The sequence below is a fragment of the Uranotaenia lowii genome, chromosome 3 (genome assembly GCF_029784155.1).
Source record: "Uranotaenia lowii strain MFRU-FL chromosome 3, ASM2978415v1, whole genome shotgun sequence".
Taxonomy (NCBI): domain Eukaryota; kingdom Metazoa; phylum Arthropoda; class Insecta; order Diptera; family Culicidae; genus Uranotaenia; species Uranotaenia lowii.
Window position 1 is genome coordinate 11,659,814 of NC_073693.1, and position 20,636 is coordinate 11,680,449.

Here is a 20,636-nt window from a genome sequence, read left to right on the forward strand (position 1 = left end):
TTAGAATCTAGCGGACAGCAGAAACTGAGTATCTTCAAGAAAATTTCACACCGTGGATCCGCCTGTGGGCTCTCTATGAACATTGGAGGAAATTTGGCATCATCGTGCTTTCAAAATCTCTTTGAAAAAAGCATGGCTAAACGAGGTATTAAAATACATTCAGTGAGACCAAAATTTATCAGAACCGTACTATCCGTGTATAGAAATAAATTATCTTTTTCCGTGTTTTATTTCAACCATCCAGTGCAAAACCTTGCCGCTACAGCTAAGGAGGCTTAAAAATAGGAGAAAACTGGAAACGAACCAATTTTTGGACAAATCATCAATTTGGTAGCCTCAGAAATCCTCGATCCATGTGTTTTTCGATCTATAAAAATAGCTGGCAGTTAGATTGAAGAGTTGCCACCATTCTGGGTTGATTTTTTGTGAAAAAATGTCCTCAATTAGGTAGGATAGATGAAACATAAAACCCGTCCAAAGGCGTCTAAAATATGCCTATAAGCCAGTGTTAATATGTTTCAAAATTTGGGAAACAATGGTTGAAGTGTGTGAAAACCACAAACGAAAAAGTGCTGAAAGTCAAGTGAATTAGCCTCTTTGGTTATGCAATTTTTAGAAAAAAATTCAAAAAAAAACCTCATCTAAAAAGCTGTTTGTAGAACAAAAGTTGTTTACAATAAAAAAAACTAAGCAGCTGTGCATTATTCAGCAAAGAAGAAAATTTTGGTTTTGGAGGGTTCATTTGAATTTTCAGACTTGCAGAATGAAGACTTTTATCTCTTCTTGCTACCTAGACCCGAAAAGGCCAATGAATGTTTCAAAGATGTTTTTATGGAATGAAATTATTATGTTTTTATTGTCAATTTTGTCATTTTTGTATTTTGTTTACTTTTATTTTGACATTTTTGTCAAACTCATCATTTCTCTTATATATGGTAATTTTTCTTATTTTTGTTTCCTATGGAATTTTGGTCATTTATTCATGTTTTTCTCATTTTTGTCATATAGTTGTTAAAATTTTTTCTGATTGTGTCTATTTTAAAATTATCTTTTTCTCATATTTGGCTTATTTTTGACGCATTCCTGGCTTATTGTTGTCTCATTTCTGTTCCTTTAATGTCCTTTTTATGTCTCATTTTTTCTGCATTTAATTTTGTTCATATCCTAGCTGGTCCCATTTTTGTACATTGCAGTTTGATCGCTGTTCAGTCTAATCATTATATTTTTTTCGTGTTTTGATTCGTTTTCCACTTTGGCTCGATCTATCTTTTTTGTCTAAATTCTTTTCAATTATTGTCTCATTTTTCACTTATTAATTATTAATTATTAAATATGTCTTTATTTGTATCAATTCATCATTACATTTATATTACATTATAACATTAAATTAGGTGTTCAGTTCAATAATGAACTGTCCAGATCCCTATAGTTTATTAATCACTAAAAATTTATTTATTTGACTTAAATTTGCTGAACGCAATCAAGTATTTTAATGAAGGAGAACATCCTGTAACGGCAAAAATATTTTAAACTTAAAACTAAACACTATCCTAAAATTAAACTAATTATAAAGAGAACGAATCTCTGCGATGGAAGACTGCATCGATTTTCCTCTGAAGTTGGAGATTATTTTGTTGGCCATCTCTTCGATCGATTCAATGCCCGCAATCCTATGAAAATCTTCGGTGCTGTGCCAAGGTGGAAGCCGCAAAATCATTTTCAGAACTTTGTTCTGAATCCTCTGGATGGCTTTTTTCCTCGTCGCGCAGCAGCTAGACCAAATCGGAACTGCATACATTATCGCTGGTCGGAACACTTGTTTGTAGATGAGTAGTTTATTCCTCAGACATAGGCGGGACTTCCTGTTGATGAGAGAATAAAGAGATTTAGTATATTTATTACATTTAGATTGAATATCTTCAATGTGATTTTTGAAAGTAAGATTCCGATCAAGTGTAAGTCCCAAGTACTTCACGTGATCAGACCATTCTAATGAAACCCCATTAAAAGTTATGGAATGATTTTCATTAGGTTTTAAAAATTGAGCTCTTGGCTTATGGGGAAATAAAATAAGTTGAGTTTTGGAAGCGTTAGGAGAAATTTTCCACATTTTCAAGTAATTCAAAAAGGAATTTAAATTTTGTTGCAATCTACTGCGTACCACCCGTAAATTTCGACCTTTGGCTGAAAGCAAAGTATCATCAGCAAATAATCTTCTACCTTTTCCTTCTGGTACATCAGGAAGATCAGAAGTAAAAATATTGTATAAGATTGGCCCAAGTATACTGCCCTGAGGGACCCCAGCTCTAATGGGTGTCCTTTCAGAGCATGAATTTTGATAGCTTACTTGTAAGGTTCGGCTAGTCAAATAATTTTGAATAATTTTGGTGAGATATACAGGGAAATCAAATTGAGCTAATTTAGCTACTAAACCTTTGTGCCAAACACTGTCAAAAGCTTTTTCAATATCTAGAAGAGCAACACCAGTTGAATAACCTTCAGATTTGCTAGCGTTAATCATATTAGTTACACTCAAAAGTTGATGTGTAGTAGAATGCCCATGACGAAAACCAAATTGTTCATCAGGGAAAATAGAATTCTGATTAATGTGAATCATCATTCTATTCAAAATAACTCTCTCAAATAGTTTACTTAAAGAAGGGAGCAAACTAATTGGTCGATAACTTGAAGGCTCTGAAGCACTTTTTCCAGGTTTTAAAATTGGAGTTACTTTGGCATTTTTCCATTTATTGGGAAAATAAGCCAACTGAAAACATTTATTGAAGATTTGAACTAAAAAATTTAAAGTGCTTTCAGGCAACTTTTTTATAAGATTATAGAAAATCCCATCTTCCCCCGGGGCTTTCATATTTTTAAATTTTTTGAGAATCAATTTAAGTTCATCAATATTTGTCTCACAAGAACTTTCAAATACATTTTGTTTAGAAAGAATATCATCAAATTCAAGGGAAATTTGAGCATCAATTGGACTAACAACGTTTAAATTAAAATCATGAGCAGACTCAAATTGCTGGGCCAATTTATGAGCTTTTTCTGCATTAGTTAAAAGAAGTTTATCTCCGTCTTTCAAAGTAGGAATTGGCTTCTGGGGCTTTTTCAGAATTTTAGTTAATTTCCAAAATGGCTTTGAGTAGGGTTTTATGTCCTCTACTGCTTTGGCAAAATTTTCATTACGAATGAAATTTAAACGACGTTTGATCTCTTTTTGAAGGTCGCTATAAATAAATTTCAAATAAGGATCCCTAGTACGTTGATATTGGCGTCGACGAATGTTTTTCAGTCGTATCAAAAACTGAAGATCATCATCAATTAAAGGTTGATTAAATTTATGTTTAACTTTGGGTACTGAAGCGGCTTTAGCATTGACTATTGAAGTTGTCAAATTTTCTATAGCCAAATCAATATTTTCTATTGAATTAAGTGGAACGTTTACATCTAAATTACGTTCAATAAAATTCCTATATCGCTCCCAGTCAGCTTTTTGAAAGTTAAAAGTTGATTTTAAAGGGTTTTCAATGGGACTTTGGGATAAAGAAAAAGTTACTGGAAGGTGGTCTGAATCGAGGTCCGCATGAGTAACTAATTGACTACAATGCTCGCCTAAATCCGTTAGAACCAAATCAATTGTGGAAGGATTTCTAATCGAAGAGAAACAAGTATGCCCATTAGGATATTCAACAGTGTAATAACCTGCAGAGCAGTCATTAACACTAAACATACCGACACTTTGTATATACCTATTCATACCGCGAGCGGTCAAATGACGGCAAACACCGTTTTCTCTGTAACTCCCTTGTTTCTCAACCGATTTCTACCAAATTCATAGTTTTGAAAAGCTTATAATTCGACTCAAATATGTTTCTCAGACAATTTTCAGCTACAATCAATAACTTTAAAGTTATTTACAGTACAAAAAAATTTTTATGAAAAAACATGCTTCAGGACAAAGGTTGTAAATCAGTTATTAAGTGCTCGAAAAAAATTTCACTTAGTGCCTGAGAAAGCTGAAGTTAGAAGCTATATGTTGCACATGTGGAAAATTTTTTTAAAAATTTTCTAAGATCATGGCCACAAAAAATGTAAAAAAGTTGTGAAAACTCGTACTTTTCAATCAATCAACTGCCAAAGCTGTTCCTGTTACAGTAGAAAATTTTGAAAAAGTGAATTGGAAAGTAGACGTAATTTGTCACATTTTGGTATCTTTAGATTTTTAAAATACTAAATACATAATTTTTGACGGCTTTTCAAAGGTAGTTGTTTTGCGAACTTTTTATGAATCTGGATTTTCTGAGACAATCCCTACACCCAAATTCAGCTTTGCACTGGATTTTGAGTACGTTAACGTAAGGTTTAGGCAATAAAACTGTATGCAAAAGAAAGCAAATTTCATGCCGGTTCTATTGATGTAACTGCATTGGCGGTGCAATGCTTTACAAAAATATAATAAATATATTTCTGAAAGTAAAACTAGAAAATTTGAGCTAATGCTTGTTTGTTTTTTTCGTTTCTTTTCATCCGTCTTCGTGTGCAAAATAGCTTTGAGATATCACCACCCACTGCGCCCGTCTGCCAAGCAAGAATTTGTGCTGACTTCTCAAAATTCAGAAACTAGTTCACTGTTTTATTTATCATATTTTTGTCAAGCATTGCATCGCCAATGCAGTTACACCACTAGAACCGGTATGAAATAAGCTTTCTTTTGCATATAGTTTTATTGCCTAAACCTTACGTTAACGTACTCAAAATCCAGTGCAAAGCTGAGCTTAGGTGTAGGAATTGTCTTAGAAAATCCAAATTGATAAAAAGTTCGAAAAACAGCTACCTTTGAGAAGTCGTCATAAATTATGTACTTCGTATTTCAAAAAATCTAAAGATGCCAAAATGTGACAAATTACGTCTACTTTCCAATTCACTTTTTCAAAATTTTCTACTGTTACGAGAACAGCTTTGGCGGTTGATTGATTGAAAAGTACGGGTTTTACACAACTTTTTTACATTTTTTGTGGCCATGATCGTAGAAAATTTTCAAAATTTTTTTCCATATGTGCAACATATAGCTTCTAACTTCAGCTTTCTCAGACACTAAGTGAAATTTTTTTCGAGCACTTAATAACTGATTTACAACCTTTTCCCTGAAGCATGTTTTTTAATAAAATTTTTCTTGTACTGTAAATAACTTTAAAGTTATTGATTGTAGCTGAAAATTGTCTGAGAAACATATTTGAGTCGAATTATAAGCTTTTCAAAACTATGAATTTGATAGAAATCGGTTGAGAAACAAGGGAGTTACAGAGAAAACGGTGTTTGCCGTCATTTGACCGCTCGCGGTATGAATAGGTATACCACATACGTTATTCGAAAACCGTAACACTTAAAAAAAATTTAAAAACGCAAAAATACTTGCATTCCAAAAACAAAAATAGTCCTGTCGTTAAATTTGCGAAAAAACAATTATATAAGGCGTAATCATCGTTTAAAGTTCAAAAACCGTCATTTGACCGCCTCCGGTACGTTTAGTGTTAAATAAAATATTCCCATTTGAATTTGATGAAATATTATTCCAAGATCGGTGTTTTGCATTTAAGTCACCAATAATAAAAAATTTAGATTTATTTCTGGTGAGTTTTTGTAAATCTCCCTTCAAAAAATTTTTCTGTTCACCGCTGCATTGAAAAGGCAAATATGCGGCAATAAATATAATTTTACCCATAGAAGTTTCTAATTCAATTCCAATTGTTTCTAAGACTTTGGTATTGAAAGAAGGAAGAAGTCTAAATTTGAGACGACTATTGATGACAATAGCTACACCCCCACCTTGTCGATCAAGTCGATCATTTCGTAAAATTTTAAAGAAAGCATTGCTTTTCAAGTTATTGTCCGGCTTTAAAAAAGTTTCAGTGATGGCAGCAATATGTATGTTTTGAGTTTTCAAAAATAAAAAGAATTCATCTTGGTTAGCCAGCAAAGATCTAGCATTCCAATTCATAATATTTAAACATCTATTTGGATCCATGAGGGAATCGTAAAGTCATAATAATTTTGTTAGCATAATTAAAAGAAGTTTGGAAAGCTTCAAACATTGAATTTGCTTTCAACATAAGTTGCATCATTTCCATTAAATTTTGATGCAAAAATTTTAATTTTTCCTCAGTAATCTTACCCAAATTAACAAAATTGTTAGGATCAGAAAATGAAGGAGAAGAACAGGTATTTGGATTTGAATTTCGGGGACTTTCCCAAGCCTTCGCATGAACGTTGAGGTTGAGACTTGGTTTTTTCCCATTTTTATTAGTTATGCCTGGAGAAGGCAACCCATTTTCAACCACCTCTGAGAACGATAAACAACGAGTCTGTGGCGCAGGATCAGCACAGGTAACATTAAAAACACTTCGGGTATTACCCAGCCGTGATTCCAATGTAGACCGAGGCTGACCGCGAACAGGCAGATTGTTTGCCGGCCTGACGTGTGAAGACGAAAAAGAGGAAGGAGGAGAAGAAACTTTCCTGACAAATTTAGGATTTTTTCTAGAAGCAATAATTTTTGTATGTATGTATGTATGGATCTGTTTGATTGGCAGAGAGTTTTATACTCTATATCACCACTACTTGTTTATATGTTGATTTTCGTTTTTTCGTAGGGATGCTCCTTTTTCCATAATTTTCGATCAAACTTTCTGTTTTTCTAAATTTTCATGCGAGCTTTCTCTAGGAAACTGAGGATTTCCTTTAGTTTTGTAACTTCAAAATTTTGAATAATTTCGATCAGATTGGAATATCGATCCCAATCATAGTGATTCCTTATATGATTGAATTGAATGCATTTGAGAAGTGCATGTTCGGTGGTAAAATTCGTGTTGCATAGTTCGCACAATTTTGTGTCTCGAATTTTCATCACTCCTAAATAATAGGGTGAATAGTCATGGCCACTTAGTAAGCGATTCAAAGTGCGAATTTGAATGTTGCTTAGTTCGATATCCCAATACCAGGGTTTGGTAGAGAAATTTGATTGTAGTTCATAAAATTTGATTCCTTTACTTTCATTGTGCACCATGTTCCTGTACCATAAATTCGTGGATTCGAGTGATTCTGATTTGTATCTCATGTATGCATCATCAAGTCTCAGTTTGTTCTCGAGTAATATTGGTCCGTCTAATCCTTGTTTTGCTAGAACGTCTGCATGTTCATTTCCCTCTATTCCGACATGTGAGGGTATCCATTGGATTTTTACATTTTTTGTTGTAGCTAGTGAGCATATGTCGTGCGTGATTTGATCAAATTTTTTGTTTATAATGTCCCTTTTTAAAATTTTGCAGGCTGACTGGGAATCGGTGAAAATTACAACTCCAGTTCCTTCTTCGTTGTGTATTTGTTCTAAAGCTACTCTTATAGCTAAAAGTTCTGCAGTTGCAATGTTAACATTATTTACTAAGGAAATGCTTATCTTTGTATCGGAAGAAGCGTCATAAATTCCAATGCCACATTTGTTCGTACTTTTAGAAGCATCAGTGTACCATTGGTCACGGTGACTATAATGGTTGTTTATCATTTCTTGGGCCAGTTTTTTCATAACAATTGGAGATGTTTCATTCTTTTTCATTCTAGAGCCTATCATTTGATCTTCTATCTCGACTCTTATTTCTATTTCTGGTTTTGTTTCTGTGTATATCGTTTGAAATTCTTGTATGTTTTTAATGTAAATTCTTTCTAGAAAAGTGTACTTTGCTTCACTTTGAACGTTGTCCAAATCTAAAGAGTGTAGTTGTTGTGCAATTAGATCGTTATGATGGATATGCAAGGCAATACGTTTTTTTGCTAAATAAGTGCGTTTGAATGTCAGCGGTTCTTCTCCAGCTATTGCTGCTAATGTGTTAATTGGTGTAGTTTTAAAGCTTAGTTCTTTTAGAAATGGGACAGTTACGAATGCGTGTATCTCAAAAACGTTTCGTTTGATCTAAATACTTTCTTTGCAGAAATGAAGGTAATTTTATGATAATTCATGAAAAAATTGAAAAAAAATATTTATCGTGTTTTTGTAAGAATGAATTCTACTTTATCCTTGGTACCTCCCTTCGGCCAGCGCACACTTTTTTCAGTCATGATAATGATCAGTTTTTCAAACTTATACTTCGTCTTAAATGTATTTTAGGTGGCTACATCCCCCTCCTTCAATTTCTGATACTTTTCGGACCAATACTTCTCTTTTAAAAGAAACTGAGGCCACTTTAGTGGATACAGCTGTTTCGAAATTAACAAACTTGATTATTTTTGAGCCACTTTTTGAGCGTTTTAATGGAATTTCTGCTGGAAAATTCTGGCAATAACGAAGTAAAACCATGAGGAGATTGAACTTAAAGAATAACCAGTTACGATAGATCGTAGGTTGCGAAGGGTACATAAAACATTACTCTTTTTAGGCTTTTGAAAAGAGTGAAAATCATAGTTTTCGTTTTGAAAATTGTTGTTTTTTTTTCACAGGAGCAGAATCTTGGCAAATCATTATATTTTATACAAAATAACCAGCTAATATATACTTTAATATGCTCGGAGCCTTGCCACGAGCAGACGTGGCATAGGATTCAAACGCTGAAGTTTGTTTAAAATAGGATATTTCTTAAGTTTTGTCGTTCATCAGAAATCATCTGTCCCATAGCCTCGGAACCAGATATACAGCTTACGAGCTCTGGAACTATCAACAACTTGTTGTTTGAGGTTAGGATTGAATGACTTTTTAAGAAGCAACACTTTCAGCTTATCGGAGACATTTTTTTTGGAAATTTCAGCGATCTACCCTTAGTTTTTCGCTTATGGAAAATTAAAATTGCTGGTACGAGACTTGACTTTCCTGATGACCCTTAGCCGAAGTTGCCGATCATATACTTCACTCCAATGGTTGATTTGAACTTTGTGGACATTTTGACAGTATTTCCATACTTTTCCACCACTCACACACAGTAGTTCTTTGAATAATCAACGGTTTTGTCTGCTATCAATTTGATAATGATGGATTTTGAATGAAACTGTGCAAAATTATTTTTTCCTTTTTCTCTTGCATCGTAAATATCTCAAAAACGCGTAAATTTTAAATTTTGAAAAAAATAGGTCGGATACAACTTTTTACAGGCAACAAAATGCTGTCAAAATTTTGAATTTCCGATTACTAGTAAACGAGCTATTAGCAAATGAAAGTGTCCCATTTCTAAAAGAACTAAGCTTTAGTACATCCTGTAGCAATTCTCAGACATTGTCTATTCGTTACTTCTAACATGTCACAATATTTCTTAGCTGTTCCTCCATAGATTACTGCGCCGTAATTCAAATAATTCCCGTACAAAGCTCTATGGTACAGCATCATCACTCTTGGTGTGCCACCATATCTTATACCACTGATTATTTTTAGCATGTTTTGTCTGTCCAGCACATTTTGTTTCAGCATTTTAACATGTATACCGTATCTGAGTGCCTGATCAAGTGTTATACCTAAATATTTGTAGCTCCTCACTGTTTCTAGGGTTTCTCCTCCCATTCTTAAGTTTAGTTGTTTATCACTTTCTTTAAATAGCATTGCCTTTGTTTTTGAGCTATTAAGACGTAATCCTAACTCCGTAGCTTTTGCCATAAATCGGTTTATTTCAGATTGCATCTTGTTAATGGCCTTTTCTAAAGATTTTGCTTTGACAATTTTTAAAAAATCATCTGCAAACTGTAAAGTTGTTATATCTGGGTCGAGGTTTGTATTATGCAAAGAAGCTGTGTAAATATTGAATAAAACAGGTGACATAACATCGCCCTGTGGTACTCCAGTACAAATAGTTTGGCTGACAATTCCTTGATCGGTGTGAATGAGGGTTTTCCGGTTGTTTAAAAAGTTGTAGATCCATGTGCATGTATCTTCGTTGAAACCATTTTGTATCATGATATTGTATAATTTATCAATGTCGACTGTGTTAAAAGCATTTGAAAAATCAAAGAAGACACCAATTGTGGTATAGTTGGCTCTTCGTGCTGCTTTGATTAGGTTTGTTGCATACGTAATACAATGCTCAGTAGACATACCTTTGCGAAAACCAAAAGATAAATCTGGGATGACATTGTTCTTTTCACACGTTTGTTGGATGTCTACTAATACTGCTGCATTTAATATTTTTACAACGGTTGGTAAAAGCGCTATAGGTCGGCTGGAACTTATTTCATTCGGTGGTTTGTTGGGCTTTAATATAGGGATAATTTTTATTTCCTTTAGGTGATCGTCTAGAGTTGCTTTTTGCCACATTCCGTTTAGCAATTCTATTATTTTTGTAACTGATTGTAGATCTAAATTTTTTAATGCATTATAGTTTATATAGTCTGTACCTGGTGATGATGTTGGGGATTTGTTTCTTATGAAGTTTTTCCAATGTCGATAGGTTAATATGGATGTTCTTGTATTGTTTGCTGGCGAGAGAGGTTCTCTGTAATTTGATGGGCCAAAGTTGCTGGTGAGAAACTGTGAAGCCATATCCTTGCTGGTGTTTATAGAATTGTTTTTAGGGTTGGTAACAGGGAGGAATTTTAATCGTCTAACGAGTTTCCAATTTTCATGTGAATTTCTAGGATCAATGGAGCTGGAGAGTTCTATCATTTTGTTTTTAATGTGTTCAAGTTTGGATTTCAAGAAAATAGCAGAAGATCTTTTCCAAAAAACTAGGTTTTCACTACTACAGCATTGATTGTAACTACGTAGTGCGTTTTGTTTTTGTTCATAGAGCTGTGACAACTCCGAACTCCAGTAATATTTTGGTGTATGTTTGCTTATTTTTTTGTGTTTTTTAGTTATATTTTGGGAAAGTTTAGACAGATCTTTCAAGTCTTCGAATTCCCAGTGCTCAACCTGTGCCATTTCCTCCGATATTTTTTGTTTATCGTAGTAGTATTTTTGTTTACGGTTTATCCTTAAATCCAGACAGATCTCAATAAATAGGTGTCCACTTCCTCCGAAATTTTTATCAACAACTTTCCATTGAACCACATTAAATAAATTAAGAGAACACAATGTTAAATCTATAGCACTAGATCTTTGATTGGAAACTGGAGGAATGTAAGTTACAGTTCCATTGTTCAATAGTAATAAATTAGCTCCTATTATGGCATCATGTACAATTGTCCCTTTACCGTTTGACTCTTGGCATCCCCATATTACATTATGACTGTTAAAGTCACCTCCTACTACTACTTTACCGAATCTAGCTGTTTCGTTAAAGAGTGTTGTTATGGCTGTTTCTAAATTATCGTTTGATATTCTTGGGTTCACATAGACGACTACTAGAGCCAGATCTAATTTAGGTATGAATATTCCGAGTGTTTCAAAATCGTCTGTTGTTTGTAATTGAATGTTGTCAAATTTAAATTCCTCCTTCAAGAATATTGCTACTCCTCCATACCCGTCAGCACGGGGTGCCAGATGTCGATGGTAGCCTTGAATATTCCATCGTAAAGTAGAAATCTGTTCTGGTTTGACCCAGATTTCCGAAAGCAATGCTGCATCATAATTTTGGGTATACAGTTCGTGTGTCAGTTCGTTTTTGTTTCGATATAAACTTTGAATATTTGCCTGTAACACCTTGAAATCGCCGGTGAAAATTATTTATCTCCTGCAGATCCTAGCATTTTATTTAATTCACCCAAGATGCAAGCTGATATTTCTCCTCCTTTTGCAATAATTTTTGCCCTAAGGGTACGAACACAGTGAGCGCGAAGCGAGCTGCGAAGCGAAATATTCATTCACTGGATGAATTTCGCAAGTTCGTTTTTGAAGGCCGGCCACAGTGCACGCGAATTGCGAAGCGGTTCAACACTGAAAAAACCCTTCTGTGTTTTGCAAAAATTATTCACACTTCAAAAAATCTTTGCAAATTTATTTGCAGAATAAAAACTGAGCGGGGAATACGTACCGCGCAAAAAAAAACCGCGTTAATTCCGAAAAATCAAGATGGCGAAAATGGCAAAAAACAATGCTGAAATCGCATAAAACACCCATAATGTATTAGGTGAAAAGAATCAATTAGTAGAAGTCAAATTTTGCAGTCTGACGCTATGAAACGCCATTTTAAAATCCAATTCGGTGGCTTCCGCTCAACTTTAAAATATTTCAAATGACTGCAAATCGCATGAAAACAAATCTACCAAAACTATGACAAAAATATAACAAAATTATGAAAAGATATTTTACAATATTATGACAACAAAAATTACGAAACGCTGACAAAACTTTATGAAAAATATGGCAAAGGTGATAAAAATATTAGAAAAATATACCAAAACTTTGATAAATTTGACATTAAAATGGCAAAGCCATGACCAAAATATCAAAACAAAATCTGGCAAAAATTAATTAAAATTGACTCAACTAAATAACAAAAAAAATTACAATAATAACAAAACACGAAATAAAAACTTTGACAAATATTTGACAACATTATGGAAAATATGACAAATGAAATATAAATATGCCAAATATAATACACCCAAAATAATTTTCACTTAAAAAATAAGTGACATCTGTAGTAAATTCTCGCCATACGTATTTTCATTTGAATTTTAAGTGATGGGTCAAGTGAATTCACTTAAGTGACCGGTCAAGTGAATTACACTATGACGTTCGAGTGAAATTTATCTGAATTTCTAAGTAAGTTTCAAGTTAATTATCTCTCGCGTTTTTAAATAAAAGAACATTTATAGAACAGCACCACGATTTCAAATACTTACATATACGCTTTCGCCATAAATTTATGGCGAATGGAAAATTCCATCGTAATACCAAGGCAGATCGGTTACTGCGGATAGTGCGACTTCTAAATCTTCCCTGCTGCAAACCAGAAAATCTGTCCCGTTCAACCCACAAGCTGAAACATGATAACACCGTTAAATAACTTTTTATTACATCACGTTTAACACAAACCGCACCGCCAAAATCACCTATTAAAGAATAGGGAAAATCCAAATCCAGCATAAGCTTTAAACGCTGCTCTTTAGAATTTGCCATTTTGAACTCTGAAAATAAACACAATTACAACACGACATTCACTTGAAATTCAAGTGATGGGGAAGTGAATATTTTTTCTCACTTCAAATTCAAGTGACGACTGAAGTGAATGTGGATGAATTCACTTGAAATTTAAGTGACTGCCAAGTGAAATGTATATGTCGCACTTGAATGGAAGAAAATCACTGGATCCTTGTTTTAAGTGAAAAATCATGTGTATTTTAAGAGTGAATTTGGGTTCAGTGTAACTAATAGGGGCTTGTGATATAGCTCAGTTGGCAAGTCTGTTGTCTCCTGAGCCGATGTCCGCGAGTTCGAGCCCAAGAGCAAACATCGAACACAGTTGTACCGGATAAGTTTTTCAATAACGATCCGCCAACTGCAACGTTGATAAAGTCGCGAATGCCATAAAGATGGTAAAACGACTATAATTGAAACAAAAAAAAAAAACTAATCAAAAATTACAAATATGACAAAATTTTGCAATAAAATAACATAAGTCTGCCGTATGTCGTATTTTGTTCATGGTTCTGTCAGATTTTTGGTCATTTGATTGTAAGTTTTTATATATATATATATTATTTTTTGTCTTTTTTCGTTCGATTATAGTCGTTTTACCATCTTCTCTTCATACTGAAAGTCTTACCCGGTACAACCGTGTTCGATGATTACTCTTGTATTTGAACTCGCCAACTGAGCTACACATATCACAAGCCCATAGATTTGTCTTTGTCATATTTTGTCATTTTTTCTTCATATTTGCCATATATTTGTAACACATTCTTCATTATATTTTAGGATTTTTGTCATTTTTTGTTAATCTTTTGTTATTTTGCTGTCGTATTTGTCATCATTTTGTAATTTTTTTACATGTATTTAAAAGTATTTTGTTATCTTTTTATCTCATTCTTTATAATTTTGTCAGATTTTTGTCATTATTTTGTCAATTTTTTGTCATTTTTTTTCAGAACTTTGTCATATTCTAGCCCATTTGTCTTATTTTTTTCATTTTAATGTCAAATTTTGGCCGTATTTTTACCACCTTTGAAATATTTTTTTATTACTTTTGTCATTTTTGTAAATTAGTAGTCAAATATTTTTCCATATATTAGTTCTGTCAGGTCATTTTATTGTCAAATTTTGATTATAATTTTGTCATATTTTTATCACATTTGTCAGTTTTGCCATTTATGTGAAATTTTTCTATATTTTTGTCTAATTTTGTAATATATGTTATATTTTTCGGTATAATTTTTTCAGCACATTAGTCGTGTTGTATTCAAAGTTGTGTCATTTGTCATTATTTTGTTTGTCATATTTTTGTCATAGTGCTTTCAAATTTTTGTCCTTTGTCAAATTTTAGTAATAGTTATTTATATTTTTGCCACAGTTTTGTTATATTTTTGTCATTATTACTTTATCTTTTAACACTTGTCATATTTTTGTTAATTTCTTTCAGTGCTTTTCTGCAGTTTTCTCAAAATTTTTGTTAAATTTTTGTCAATCATTTTTCATCTACTTTTTGAGCCCTTTTACTAATTACCTATATTGTGGATGGTTCATGCGATTTTCAGTTATTTACTGCCCTTTGAATTAAGCGGAAACCGCCATCTTTGATTTCAAGATGGCGTCGAACAGCCAAATTCGACTTCTACTTATTGAGCCCTTTCATCCAATACCCAGAAGTGGGAGTTTCATGTGCTTTTCAGTCACTTCCAGCATTTTAAAGTTGAATGGAAGGGGACATATTGGATTTCAAGATGGCGTCGGACAACGAATTCCAACTTCTATCCGTTCAGCCCCTTCGCACTATACATATTGTGGCACCGGTCGTTTATTGTCAGTTAGATTTTGTTTCAATTGAAAAAGACTGACACCGCGTTATTTATGGAGGCGGCTCTTCGCGAGAAAATTCGCTTGCACTGTGGCCGGTCGATGTTTTTTTCAACGTGTTTCAATGAGAAGCGGTTTTTCGCGCAAATTAGAAATTCGCTTCGCACTTCGCTTCGCGCTCACTGTGAATTCGACCTAACGGGACAGTCTATGAAATTCGAGGAGTGATTACCTGCGCAATTCGCACACTTGAAAAATTCTGTTTGTGGTTTATCACCACCAAAAAGGCATTTAGATTTTTCATGATCGAATGAGCCGCAAAGCATGCATCTGGCATTCATTCTACAATTTTTAGTGCCGTGACAAAAAGCTTGACAACGACGACATTGCGTAATATTTTGAAGGAAATTGATTGAAGATTTTCGAAAAGGTTCGAAACATAAGACGAGCCTTTTCAAGAATTTGCAAATTGTTAACTTGATCCTTTTTAAAATGGATCAAATAAAGCTCAGCAGCAAAACCAACACTACTGATATTATTCGTGTTGGTTCTTTTCCTCATTTGAATTACTTGAATTGGAGAAAAACCTACACAGCAAATTTTTTTTTGCTGGAAACCAGCAAAATTTTGCTGGTTTTTGTCCCGCTGACTTTCCAGCAAAATTTCCAGCAATTTCAATTGCTGTAAAAAACAGCAAACGTTAATGCTGGTTTCCAGCAATTCAAATTGCTGGAAAATCAGCAATCCAGATTGCTGGAAACCAGCTATTTCTTTCAACACAACCGGCAGTATTTAGTATGAAATTTATATTTCAATTCAAAATTACAGTTTAATATTGGCTGTGCATATAATAAGCAATAAAAACAATTATTTTCTCCCATTTTCAATAAGGGATTTATTTATTTAAAAAAAAAACTTTTTTTTTACAATTTTCTAAAACCAGCTCTGGGGTGGCCGCTTTGTGTCGCAGTGTTGATCATCCGCCACCTGTAAAAATAGTTTTGATTAGTATCTTCTATGGAATATCTACCTGTACAATAAAAACTTACCCTTGACTTGATGCCTGGTTGCTAGAATATAGAGGAAAATAAAATAATTATATTAATTTAACCTTAATTCGTAAAATAGAATCTCACCTTACTTCAGCGTACGAAACAAAAACAAACTCCAAATTGACAACTCGATTGCTGATTTTCCAGCAAACTAGATCAATTGCTGGAAAGTCCAGCAATTTGAAAACCGATTGCTGATTTTTCAGCAAAAATGACAAGCACATAACCGAATGCTGGAAAATCCAGCAATTTGAAAATCGATTGCTGGTTTCCAGCAAAAATTTGGATTGCTGAACGTTTCCAGCAATTTTTTTTGCTGGAAATCGAGGCAAAAATTTACAGTGTAACAAGGAATTTAATTCAGTTGTGATCTCATCCGGTGTCTGATCGCCAGTGAGACCACGAAGTACAACTTTAAAAGGACGATCACTTCTAGTGTCGTAAGTAAAAAATTGATGTTTTTTATTATTCAAATAATTTAAAATTTTTTGAAAATCATTAAAAGATTCCGCCAATATACGAGCAGTTCCCCTTCGACCGATCTGAAAAGAAATCTTCACATCCTTGACGGAAGTGACGATTTCTTTCCGAAAGGCATTGAAGTCAGGAATTGTGACCGTAATTGGTGGAACCTTTTCGTTTTTAAGAGTATAAGAAGAAGAAGGTTTCTTAGTACTCTTATCAGAATTAAATATGAATATTTCCTCATCACCGATGTTATGAAGGCCATCGAATGAATTGGAAATTTCAACTTTTTTGGGCGATGGACCTGAATTAGTTTCGGCAATTCGCTTTCTACCAGCTCTTGAGCCGGCCGATGACTTCCCCATGCTGGAAAGAAAAGAGAAAATATGAATAAAAGAAAATGAAAATAATTTTAGCACTGAAAAGTGCTGATGGAAAAACAGGTAAGAATAAAATAAATAATTTAAAATGTTCCTGCAGGTACACAGCAACGATACGATGCTCCGGCGTACGTGTTGACGGCTCAACGGTACAGATGGAAGTGACATTTTTCACTTATAATTTTGGTTTTATTTTGCTTCATTTTAATTAAGTTTTTGTCTAACATTTGGTTCATTTTTGAATCACTTTTGAATCAATATTGTCTTATTTTTTGTGTCAATATTCAATTTGGTTTTATTTTTATTACATTTTGATCTCATTCTTATTTAATTTTGATATGTTTTCTTATCTGATTTATTAATTTTGTTTATTTTATGTTTTTCCATTATAATAATCTTATTTCTGACGCGTCTGTCGATGTGCTCGATTTTAAATCAAGTCTGGTCAATCTTGGTATTCAAAATTTCCATGGCGCAATTTATGTTTATCGTTTAAAATCCTAGGTGTCAGTACAGTCACGTAAAAGAAGTTTGCAGTCGGCTGAAATGTAGATGCTCTTCAAATTTTCTAAAAAGGCTTTTCTATTGAAAGAAATTGAACAATCTTTGTTTTGGTTGATTTTATTTTATAAAATCGAACAAAACATTTGTATTTTTTTCTTTTTTCCATTCATTAAGGAAATCGTTTTTTAACCGTATGACTGTTTTATTCCAATCAAAGAACATCCAATCTGTGTTTTAATCAAGGTTATTTTATGCGCGTTTGCCACACGTACCTACTTGCATGCAAGTCTGTTTATAAACATTCTAACTGAACGTAATTTTCACATCTTCCGTTTTTTTCCGGAAAGTTTTCCCTCTTTTCTTTTAAAACAAGTTCAAATAATGGAATCATTCATCCGTGGAAGCTGTGAAACAATGTGCCCAAAATCAGAAATCGATTTGTAATCTATAATTTCATTAGGATCAGTATAAGAGGTAAACCATAATATAATATCAAATTTTACATCTATTTTACAGACGCACCAAAGAAAAGATGTTACATTTCTACGAGTTGAAGCCGGGTAGCCGGACGGAACCGGATCTGAATCGAGTGGTGAAAGAATTTGCACGCTCTGCAGCTGGCGTACGGAGACCAAAACACTGGGAGATTCGAACGTTCCCGGCGCTCAAACGTTCGGTGGAATATTTGTTAACCGAGTAAGTTTGCTTAAAGGATTTTTCAAATTTTATACAATTTATTCTCATCACTTACTTAAATCTTACTTTCTGCTTTCCTTAAAAGAATCATTCTAGACACCCGCCGCTCTTACACCTTCCAGTATGAATTCATCTTCGATCGATTACGAGCCGTCCGGCAAGAACTTGTCATGCAGAATCTTTCCACGAAAGAATCGTTGGAGCTTCTGGTACCATCGGTACGATTCCTAAGCTACAGCGCCTACCGCTTATGCGCAGCTCCCATGAATGAGTTCGATCCGAAAATCTGCTCCACTCATCTGCAGGAATGTTTGAAAAAGGTTCTCAGATGTTACGAAGACCTGGACCAGGAATCGGTCGAATATGACCGAAACCAACGTATCCAAATGGAAGGAATCTATCTAATATTCAATCTCGGATCCATGGAGGCACTTTCCCGAGGAATCAATTTAAGCAAAGACCTACGAGAACATTTGAAAATTCATCTTACTTTGAATTTGGAATACATTCGAGCGAACTTCTACAAAGTTTTAGAAGGATTCCAAAGCTTACCTCCTTTAGAAACTGCCCTAGCTTCTCTGAAGCTATCGGAAATCCGTCGACAAATGCTGCTCCGATTCTCGGTTGCATTCCAAAGCAAACAGCTAACGGTTCCACTCGATTGGATCGGTCACATTCTACATTATCGAGATGACGAGCTGAACTTGATCCTGACCGATTGTGAGTATTACAACTTGCAACTGGTCGAAGCTGACAATCGTCAATCAACCGTAGTAGACAATCAACGGCGGGCAGAACCCAAAGACGACTGGTGGGAGGATGGCTTCGCGGCACTGTCTCTGAGGGAGCAACCGGACCTAGCCGGGAAGTCGGTGAAATTCGAGAAGGCACGAATGGATCCGACTAAAGCTGCGGTAAGTCTGACTGAGGTTCCGAGCTCATTATCGAAGATCGGTCACCGCAAAGTATCGCGGCCCGTGAACCACCACCGACCTAGACGAAGTTTTGCTACCGTAGTCCGTAGAACGGCTTAATTAATTTGATTAGCTTCATCTGTGACTCTATTTAAGCGACCCCTTTTATTATCCATTTTAAGGTTCAATCACGTCGCGTTCGGTTCGTGGATCGCAAGTTGGACGAAAGTGGATCGCTGCCGAAGCTTTTACTGCACTGTTGATGTCGGAAGTCGGAAACTGACGGGTTTGAAAGGCTGAACGATGTGCAAGATTGTTGATCTCAAGTGATGTTCGTGTGTGTGTGTGTGGTTGTTTCGAAATTAAGATAGACGAATTTTCGAACGTAACGGTAAGTACCCGCCATCAATGATGAAGCTCATGGGAACCGTTTTTTTATTAGTCGGAAAAACTTGTTCTTAAATGTATGAAGGTCAAACACATAAAATCTACCCTGATCTATATTTTCAACTGAACCATTCTTTGTTTTGAAGTAGAATGAGAGAAAATTTGGGCCTTTTTGAACAGAAAATGAATTATGAAAATGAAAACTTAACTTTGGAATATTCTTCTTTTGATTAAAAAATAAACGATTTTGTTTGTTAAATTTAGGTAATCATTTTCATATGTTTAAAAAACTAACAGTTATAGGCTTAGTTATTATAAAAATCTTACAAAAAGAAATACACTGCCGGCCAAAAGTTTGGGATCACCCTCTAAAAAACATGCAAATTTTGATCGTTCATATCTCAGCCGTCTTAGGATATATTGCAAATCTTCTGATCTCATTTGAAAGATAATGAGCAATAGCTATTTTGGAGGTATTTTGCCCAGAAATAATGTTTTAGTTTTGCACCTAAAACTTAACCTAAAGTTAGAACATTTTCAAAAAATCGCACTCAATATTTAAAGTCAATCATCTCGCGATAGGGTGAACCAAATTTCAAAATTTGAGTTGCATTAGAATCCGTATTCTATACTTCTCAATACACAATCAAAAAATTTTGTGCAAAAATTTAAGAATGTTCATTTAATTAATAAAATATACATTTAAGTTATCGTCCAAAAGTTTGGGATCACCCCTTAGTATGGTGTATCGGCCAAAAGTTTGGGATCATTCTTTTAAAAACATACAAATTTATCTCATTCATATCTTTCTCATCTAACATCATATTGCAGATCTGAAGGGTGCAAGTTTTGGAATTGTTGTTTTTTCATAAATTCATTAAAAATTGTATTGCAAAACTAAAACATTATTTCTGGGCAAAATACCTCCAAAATAGCTATTGCTCATTATCTTTCAAATGAGATCAGAAGTTTTGCAATATGTCCTAAGACGGCTGAGATATGAACGATCAAAATTTGCATGTTCGATAGCGGGTGATCCCAAACTTTTGACCGGCAGTGTAGATGAGCTTGTTACAACAAAACAAAATGTTTGGTGTCAAGTGACGTTTCCGGGGCATTCGGCTCAGCGACGTTCCATTTTCTTACCGTATTGAAAAATACGCTATCTTCCACTCTACGGAATTTGCGTCTAACTTTTCAAGTTAAACGATTTTTTTTAACAGCAAAGGATTCCTCACAATTTTCTTAACCGTCTTTTTTACATCTTCAATGGGGGATCGGACTTGGTGGGATCTTGAGTTATGGTCATACAATTTTCAATTCTTATTTTTGACGGTCGCCATGAGAAGAAAGTCCACCTTCTATA

The 20,636-nt window shown here is 34.2% G+C and overlaps 2 protein-coding genes across 3 annotated transcripts in view; both read left to right on the forward strand.

The window, feature by feature from the left end:
- Positions 1 to 17,572: 17,572 nt before the first annotated feature.
- Positions 17,573 to 19,374, forward strand: LOC129750965 (SAC3 domain-containing protein 1). Its single transcript, XM_055746189.1, has 4 exons — positions 17,573 to 17,713; positions 17,790 to 17,969; positions 18,055 to 18,883; positions 19,066 to 19,374. The coding sequence occupies exons 1-4, from the start codon at positions 17,655 to 17,657 to the stop codon at positions 19,144 to 19,146; spliced, it is 1,149 nt and encodes a 382-aa protein (XP_055602164.1). The 5' UTR covers positions 17,573 to 17,654; the 3' UTR covers positions 19,147 to 19,374.
- The window catches only part of LOC129750963 (opsin, ultraviolet-sensitive), a 422,334-nt gene continuing 420,839 nt past the window's right edge, over positions 19,142 to 20,636 (forward strand). For both annotated transcript variants that reach the window (XM_055746185.1, XM_055746187.1), the window contains exon 1: positions 19,142 to 19,274. The gene's annotated coding sequence lies outside the window, so the exon portion shown is untranslated. The remainder of the gene's footprint in view (positions 19,275 to 20,636) is intronic.

Excerpts from the sequence above, each read along its gene's own strand:
- LOC129750965 (XM_055746189.1), top strand. The coding sequence starts at position 17,655 with ATGGAATCATTCATCCGTGGAAGCTGTGAAACAATGTGCCCAAAATCA. Across the intron at positions 17,970-18,054 it reads GTGGAATATTTGTTAACCGA|AATCATTCTAGACACCCGCC; the intron begins GTAAGTTTGCTT and ends TTTCCTTAAAAG. Across the intron at positions 18,884-19,065 it reads TGGATCCGACTAAAGCTGCG|GTTCAATCACGTCGCGTTCG; the intron begins GTAAGTCTGACT and ends ATCCATTTTAAG.